The 8,687-nt window shown below is 36.6% G+C and overlaps 1 protein-coding gene across 1 annotated transcript; it reads right to left on the reverse strand.

The window, feature by feature from the left end:
* Positions 1 to 307: 307 nt before the first annotated feature.
* On the reverse strand, positions 308 to 6,513 carry LOC590018 (vacuolar-sorting protein SNF8). Its single transcript, XM_030993295.1, has 6 exons — positions 6,399 to 6,513; positions 5,015 to 5,204; positions 3,468 to 3,651; positions 2,884 to 3,028; positions 1,723 to 1,797; positions 308 to 600 (listed from the first exon to the last, which is right to left on the reverse strand). The coding sequence occupies exons 1-6, from the start codon at positions 6,447 to 6,449 to the stop codon at positions 508 to 510; spliced, it is 738 nt and encodes a 245-aa protein (XP_030849155.1). The 5' UTR covers positions 6,450 to 6,513; the 3' UTR covers positions 308 to 507.
* Positions 6,514 to 8,687: the final 2,174 nt, after the last annotated feature.

The following is an 8,687-nucleotide window of genomic DNA, read 5'->3' on the forward strand; positions in this document are numbered from 1 at the left end:
GGTGATTGCAATCACTTCAGTTGATTCGACAACTAATGGTCCTTATTTTCCCACTAAAAGCCATTTTCAAGCCCTTTCGTTTTTGAGAGAAGTTCTAAAAAGTATTTTTTTTTCAAATGCTGCTGGAATTTAACCTTTTTGTGTGTTTTGGGGGCCAGCAAATGGGATATAGTATCTTTAAAATATGATGTAAATATACAGAGGGAGGATTGAGGAGTCCTGAAAAGGATTCTCAGTTATCTTTCTTGGGGGTTTGTAGTCCTGAAAAGGACTGTTGGTATAGTCTTGAAAAAGACTGTAAGTTATCTTTTTTAGCTTATAGTTCTAAGGAGAACTATAGCGCTTGGAGAGGATGAGTGGCTTGACGTTTCGAACAGGTTGACTATCCGTCGTCAGGAGGGATTGGTAAGGCAAGGTATTTCGCACAAAGCGATATATAATTCCAGATTATAATCACTATACATTTATCAACACAGTGTATGAAATAGAATAAAATAATCACTTTCATCAAGTTTCTGGGAAGAGTCCTGGAAACCAGTAGAGCCTGCCTGACCTGTCCTGGTCGTCCACCCATACTAAACCTTCCTTGACCAGCTGATCCTATGAGAGAGAGAAGAAAGAAGGAACAACGGATGAGAAGGGATGGAGAATAAAGTGAAAGACAGAGAGAGAGAAAGGAAGAATAGGACAACAGAGCCCGGTTAACCAAAAGAAGAGAAAACAGAGAACAGTGTCAAAAATAGGATGAAGGAGACAACAAATTGAGAGGGAAAAAAGAAAATGTAGGTGAAAGAAGATATAAAAAATGAGGAGAATAAACATGTAAATACAACCAATATCTGAAATGAAAAGCTTAAAATAAGGTTATTCAAGCTCTCTTTCCTGTCAAAGCCCGTTAAAGTCTCTCTGCACTGCTTATAGCTACTTGCGCCCTCTATATAGCAAACAATGCCTAATCGGTGACCATTGGTCCCCCACGGTCCCCTTTTTCTTATGTTAATTGAGAGCTTTGATGAGATAACCAGGTGTCAATGCCCATGCAGGGAGGTCTAATCCCTCCTGGTCAAACTAGTTCAGATAAGCTTTAACATCTGGTTTCTTTACAGGAAGAAAGAGAACATTGTATGTATCATGGGATAGATAACCAACAACTTCAAGATCATTTAACTGTTTCCAGTGCAAAATAAAGATATACAGGTGTTTACTAGGGTTGTCATGGAGCTAATCAAAACTGGACATGTGTAATTTTGCTAAGCCACTGTGTTGCACAAAGTAACCCTATTGTTTTGTGTAAAGTTGCACGTGTGGCAAATGAGCGTCGTAAAGAGAGGCAAATAAAGCAATTGAAGTGTTAAAGATTTAGACCGTTAGTTGTAAAATTGCGGTTCAAGGGTTTTGGGTGCATATATCCATTCAATATTGTTTAAATATTGCCTTCAGAGGTTTAGATGGAAATGATTCAACCTAAATTTGCAAAAAAAGCAGAAATATATGCCCAAATGTTCGATATTGAAGTGCATTAGCGATATCTATCCAGGCCGATATGATAATTTACCAAATATATCAATTAGTAGGTGATTTCTCGAAAAAATTTGTATCATCATGTATTAGTCAAAACGTATTCTTTCATATGATTGGTAATAAGAGCTTCCAATTCATTTTTTGAGAGGGGGGCGTTTCCAAAACTGGTCTATCCCTTTAAACTTGATATCATCATCATACCATAACTAGTTTTGCTCTGTCTTCTTCCCATTTCAGTTTGGTCTTCAGATCAGAGACGGACACACATCCGGTACCCTAAAACAAAGAGAAAAATAACACTTTCAATTATAATGGCAGATACACAAAATATGTTGAAAATATTGACCAGAAAACAAATTTACTGATTGCACAATACAACTGTTAAACAAAATATATATTGCTCAATGAAAACAATCTTAAAATTGTATTCCAATGTCATTAATGTAGTCTTTTCCTAGAAAGTTTTTTAGAATACGAGTATGAACACTACTGAGTTAACTCATACAAGCTATCGTGATTCAAACAAAGCCTTTGCAGGGATAATAAGAACACAACTAGTTTAAAGCCCATCCATAGCACACTACACGTTCTGACTAAGATCCAATTTTGGAAGAATTTGAAATGATAGCATTTGAAATGAACAGTTAAACCTGTCAAAACTTCATGACCAAGGATCTGAATAGTCATACATGTATTATTAATAAAATCTAAATTTAATGGGATATCATGCTTCCTTTGAGAAGGATAAGCTAAATCGTTGTCTGACCAGTCACCAGTACTAGTAATAATAATAATAATATTTTAAAGTCCACTCCAAATTTTATTAAGTTAAACCAAAAATGGAAATTCTTTTTGCCCAATTGATCATGAGCCCGGCAGCCACTGAGCAGCGCCAGATCGACGTTGCTCTATCCTTTAATTTTGAGCACCAAACAAGGTAGCAGCAACTCCCGTCTTTTGACGTCTTTTGGTATGACGCCGCCGGGGTTCGAACCCACGACCTCCCGGTTGTGAGGCGAACGCTCTAATGACTGAGCCAACACACTATGATTTGAAGCCTATTCTGTTTTTAATTTGATTTAAAAAAATACTACAATTCCAGTTATTAGTTTTCTTATCATTATTTGGAATCCAAATCAGGGAGAAGATGTTTGTTTACATTTTCATATCTATCTACTATTATTCCCATTTATTTTAAATGAGGTTGTATGAGATCTGTGAAGTATGCGTTGGGCTATTAAAACCCCCTGTGCTACATTATGTGGTCCAAATTAAGCCCTTTCAGGGATAATAAGAACACAACTAGTCTAAAGCCCATTGCACAATATACGATCTAACAACGATCCAATTTTGGACACTCACCTGTGCTACATTGAGAACACTTGTGTGGTCCATACTAAGCTCTGCCGGTACAGACTGAACGATGAACCGCCCATCGTCCAGGCAATGAAGACCGAATCCATTACCCAAGATTTTCAGCTTCTTGATAGCTCTTTTGATGTCATCGCTAAAGATGAGAAAAAGAAAAAGGCAAAAATAAACGATGAATGGGAATAAATGCATGCATGCATGAGCAAAGGACTTTACCTCTAAAACCTTGTCCACATACAATGTATGCCGCGGAAATCCACTGTAAACCGCAGGAGTGAATTAAGCGTAATGCACTTCACATACCATAACATGCAGGTATGTATGGGAACGTTCTAGAGCATAGCTATTATCACTTACCATTCATTTACATAAAGTTTAAATTCCACATCAAGAACATGAAATCTCCTTGATAATAGAAAATATGAATGACTTGAATCAACATTTTATGCCATTTAAAAATAAATTTTACAAAATATTTTCATAGATGTTAATGGCTTCCCATAATTTTTAAGTCCAACTTAGGATCTTTGTGAAAAACCCCTCTGAAAGAAACTTCAACTTCAAGATGTACTTACAGACTGACATCCTGGGCCTGCTTTGTCTGTCCTCTCGTTTTCCTGACTTTGTAGAGCAGCTCTTCAAGGTTCATTAGTCCTCCGTTGCGATGCTGCGTCGCCAGGCAAACCTCAATGATCTGAACGCCAATTTCATAGTAGAAATCTCCAACTCCTAACATCTCTGACCAGAACCCTTTCCCGGCTGATAAGAGTAGGAAAAAAAACAAATTATGACAGAGATCGCTAATAACAACAAGCAAAAGAAAAACAAGTACAGTCAAAACCTGCTTTAGTGACCACCTGTCTACAACACGAACATTTTTTGTTTCCCTTGAAAATGATTTCTCATTGAAACATGTACTAAAGAAACCTGTCTACAAAAAACACTTTTTGTGTTTCCCTTGCGTTTTTTGCGGTTGTTGTAGACAGGTTTGACTGTACAAACAAAAATTGGTCAACTTTGATAAAACTATCCGTTGCAAGGTATAGCAACATTTCATTGTCAATATCTCTTGGCAGAAAACTCACAACTCGAGTCAGGACTACAACTCTTACCAAAACCGTTTCCCAGCCGTTTGTTAAGAATAAAAATTTAAAAAAATGAAAATATAGACCAAGATCACCAACAAGGACAGGCCCAAGAAAAATAAGTAAAAAAAAGAAAGGGTTCTACATCCGTTGCAAAGTCTAGCAATATTTCATTGTCACTATCTCGCAGTAGAAATCTTACGCTTCTAACAGCTCTGACCAAAACCCTTTCCCAGCTGTTATTTTTAATTGGGTATTGCTCAAACATTCACTTATTTCTTTCTCTCATTTTCTCTGCTTTTATTAACACCAAGATAATATCCAGGAGAGTGTTTCACCAAGACTAAGATTGACTTTAAGTTGGACTTAACTATGGCAGGCTGTTCATGCCACCGTTTTCTCTCACCATTTACTTGCATTGGTCTATCAAGGGACTTGCAAATCATGGTCACATATCTACATTTTTTGATAGTTCATTACTGAAGGGAAAAACATTACAGATCATAATTGAGAGAACAAAAGTGAGAGCAACCAGTGGCATGAATGGTGTGCCATAGTTAAGTCCAACTTAAAGTCAATCTTAGTCTTTGTGAAATAACCCCAGGTGGAGCTCCCCTACAGAGATGCCAACCTCTTGACACACAAAAAACAGACAGAGTATCCTAAAAAATCAGAGTTTGAAGAGAAAACTCGACACTAGTCTACACTGGCGCGTTGGCCCTGGGCCAGTAAAATTTCAGGAAAATGTTACACTGGTAAGAACGGTCAAGTAAAATGTTTGCTCTATCATCAAAATGTAATGAGAAAATTGTAAAGCAAAGTTTTTGTTGGGGTTGCAGGGCTTACTTGTACATGTTTCTATGCGATTCCGTGGTTTTTAGGGGTTTTTTATCTTTTTTTTTTTTTCTTCTTTGGTTTTTTGAAAAATGAAAAATCTTATTTTAAGAGGTGATATTGTATTATCGTATTTCACTCTTATTATAGTACTAAATGAGTTTTAATCGTACTGGTTGGCATCTCTGCCTTTAACCACTCACATGCTAATGGATCGACTCCAATGGTGGCGCACATGTCCTGGAACTGCATCCTGAACTCTGGGTTCTTCTTGATCTCTGACTTATGGTTGGCGGCAAACTCTTCAAGGTTGGTCCTGAAGACCTCCAGCTGACGACTCATCTGATTCAACTGATCCTCTGCAATCTCAGATCCTTTGTCCTTGTACTTGGCCTAGGTGCATAGGTCACACAAACAAAATATAGATTGACACTGGCGCAGTACAAGCTTATTTGAATTACATTTTATTTGTTAACAACTAAATCATTCATACTCTTACCAAGTTTTGTAATTTTGTAAGTACATGTAGGTGAACAATTGATTTGTCCCGATTAATGTTTCTTGAGAATGGGACATATTAAAGCTTACATCTAAAAGTATTCATCAAAGGTCCTACTTCAATCAGTGCACCTTTTTTTCTTGAGTTACGAAAAACACAAAAAAACACCAAATTTACAAGGGGTATGAATAATTTAGTTGTTAACTGTAAGCTTGAATGACATGTAGCTGTTCCTGATAGATTTGGATTTAATAGATTTTGTGTATTAGCAGGATTGGTCAAAGGTAGTTCATATACATGACAAGAGATGTACATCATTACTTAAAATGTTGTTTTCAACTTGGAAACCCAACATTTGTGCCAGAGTCAAACCTTCTATTTTTTAAGTTCGCTATCTCAAAAAATTGATGACATTTCGAAAATTAGATATCGCAAATGGAAAGAGATGAAATTTTCATTGGGATTGGGTGTAAAATTATGAAAATATTGACAAAAGATCAGCAAATTTTGCAGTCTGTTCCGAAAAATACTTAACTTACCGATAAAGGTCTGGAAATTTTCATTTTAAGAGCAGATATCCTCAAAATTATAAATAAAAAGTGTTGCCAGCTGATTGTATGATATCTTGCCTTGCAAATTATGAAATTTCTATAGCATTTTTTGATAAATCAGCTGTAACTAGCCTCATTGCGCGAAGTAAGGTCTAAATGTTTTTACGACTTTTTTTAGTTGCAGCGTGCACACCGATCCGACATCAAATTTTTATTTTAGATTGCGATGTCTCTTGAAGCCAAGTTTTAATATACTTTGCCGTCCATCTGGTAAAAATTGAAATAAATAAATTTGTGGAGAATATGAGAAATCATAGATCGAATATCACATTCTCTAATACCGGTACACAAAATCTCTGCGAACTTTGGTCACCCATTCATATTCATACTTTACGTGGAAACTGACTAGCCTACCCCCACATCAATAGGAGTATGTCGGTCCACAGCTAAACAACTGAATGCAGAGTCCATAACTTTTAACACCGTTTATCCTGATGTTTAACTTTTACTTTACAAAACTGAAATAAAATATCTTACCTGAGCAAGTTTCTGTTTGTTGATTTTCCCGAGACCTGCTGCTCGCCGCATGATGAAGCCGAAATAATGACAATTAATTCGATAAACATAGGGAAGTTTCCTATGTTGTCACTGTTCCAGCTTGTGATGGCGCTCTTCAAATTTTTTTTTTTTTTTTTTTTTTTTACTTTCAGATAATATTAAAGGTATTTGGTTCAAATTAACATATTGGAAGCATATGCGTTCCTACAATATTCATTGATCGTTGTCCCGGTTGAAATGGAGTCTACAGTTATGAAATTATAAATAATAAACTCTTTATGTTGTATAGCTCCCTCTCAAGGTCATGATATCAATTTAGCTATGAAACAATGTTTCTTGACTAAAATCGACCGATTTGCTATTACCGTTTGGAAATTATATATCACAACTAGACTACATATTCTGAGATTTTCATGGTCGCAGCTACCATTGTTCGGCCGTAGGCGCTATTTGAAATTTATCAAAATTTACCGGGAGCACCGGTAAATTGTTATATTAAATTTTTCTCGAAAACAGAAGTGTTTCAGGAGTTAATTCTTTTAATGCTTATAATACATCCACAGTGGCATCCAAATATATCAAACTTGTAAAGATTCACTATCCACCCAATTTTTCAAAATTTCCCAAAACTTTGCATTACGTTTAATATCGAAACAAGCTAGCATAATAGCTCGTTTCACATAATATATGGGTTTTTATTTATTTTGTATTATGTTATTTATTTGTTTGAAAATTGAAAAAAATTAAAAGGATTTAAAAATCAAAAATAGCCCGGGACAGCGAGTCCGGCTGCATGAGAGATCGATGATGGCACGATGTAGAATTTTTTTTTCGGGTGCCCCTCTTCCATTTTTTTTCGCTACCCCTCATTTTATTTAATTATTTGATGATATGTTTTGAAGTTAAATAAATAATAATCTGAAGACATCTAAACATTACAAAAATAATTAATTGCAATTTTACCAGGCGCGTGTAGGGGGGGGGGGGAGGGGTTACCCCCTCATTTTTTGTATGTGTGTGTGTGATTTTTGTTGGAACCCCCCCCCCCCCCCCCTTGAGTCGTTGCGAAATTTTTGGGACCAAAAAAAAAGGTGTTCTTTTCAAATATTTGGGATGAATTGACAGGGGTTGACAGCAATCACTGGCGTCGGGCTTCAGTTTCATTCAACAGCTTTCAACACTTTCATCAGGATCAGGCCCCGCGGAACGGCAAAGTTGGAGAGGCTTCCGATCAGGTAGAGCGTAAATTGGCGTGGGGTCGAGGTGGCGGAGCCCCCGGAAGCTCAGGGATTTTAGCAGGCCAGGGGATGGGGAGCGTCATTCATAGTGAGGGGGAGCATCAACAACAAGGGGACACTTTCCGGGAAAAAGGGGCACCTACAAAGGGAAAACTCAAAGCGAAAATATACAATTTTGTAGACATGGTTATATACCCCTACACTATGATTACATTATCAGGGATAGTTTCAATGATTGTTTCTCTGTTTACATGGTCCAAAATACTGTTTAAACATCATACACATACATGTACCTTGCAGTTGGGTGTGCATGCTGGTATAAATATTTATTTGCGAGCGAGCAAAAATTTGTGAGGTCGAAGCGCAAAAAAAAAATAAGGAGGCAAAAACAACCCTGATGGGGGTCTTAAGCATAATCTAATCGTGAAAGACTGAAAATATTTTTGATAAGAAACATAATAATATCAACTTTAAATACGAGCTAGTGTAGCGAGCCAAATTTGGGTGAAATCGAAGAAAAGTTGCTCTAGCTTTAAATTAGAAGCACTTTTTGGATGGAAAGGAAAAGGACAATTACCAGAGGTGAAAATGGGGCACCCCTCCCACTTAGTAACGGCCCTTTTAAGGGGCACTCACCAGAAATTAAAGGGAAAGTCCACCCCCAAAATAAGTTTGTTTCGATAGAGGCAGAATAATAAGAAAATCAGGTGAGTGAAAGTTTGAGCAAATTCTGAATGAAAATAAGAAAGTTATGAATTATTGAAGTTGTGATCAATCAAATACAAATTGGCAACTCTGTGACTTATCATACGAGCTCTCCTTCATTTGCTTTGTGCATAATATTCCATAAAATCATGTTTTCTTCGTTATTGATGACGGAATATATATTTGTTCCTTGCAGGGGGAGTATAGAAACATATTTGCAATTATTATATTTAGGGTGCATGTATGGTTGAAATTTTTCTTGAGGGAAAATGAAAATTTTAGATTGTTTTAGTACTGAGCAAATGGAAGTTGAGCTCGCATGATA

The sequence above is a fragment of the Strongylocentrotus purpuratus genome, unplaced genomic scaffold (genome assembly GCF_000002235.5).
Source record: "Strongylocentrotus purpuratus isolate Spur 01 unplaced genomic scaffold, Spur_5.0 spur5_contig_848, whole genome shotgun sequence".
NCBI classification, from domain to species: Eukaryota; Metazoa; Echinodermata; class Echinoidea; order Camarodonta; family Strongylocentrotidae; genus Strongylocentrotus; species Strongylocentrotus purpuratus.

Bases quoted from the DNA above. Each gene is read 5' to 3' on its own strand.
- LOC590018 (XM_030993295.1), bottom strand. From the start codon at position 6,449: ATGCGGCGAGCAGCAGGTCTCGGGAAAATCAACAAACAGAAACTTGCT. The intron at 3,652-5,014 runs GTGAGTGGTTAA...TACTCTTATCAG, and splicing joins TGGAGTCGATCCATTAGCAT to CCGGGAAAGGGTTCTGGTCA. The intron at 3,029-3,467 runs GTAAGTACATCT...TCTCATCTTTAG, and splicing joins CAGGCCCAGGATGTCAGTCT to CGATGACATCAAAAGAGCTA.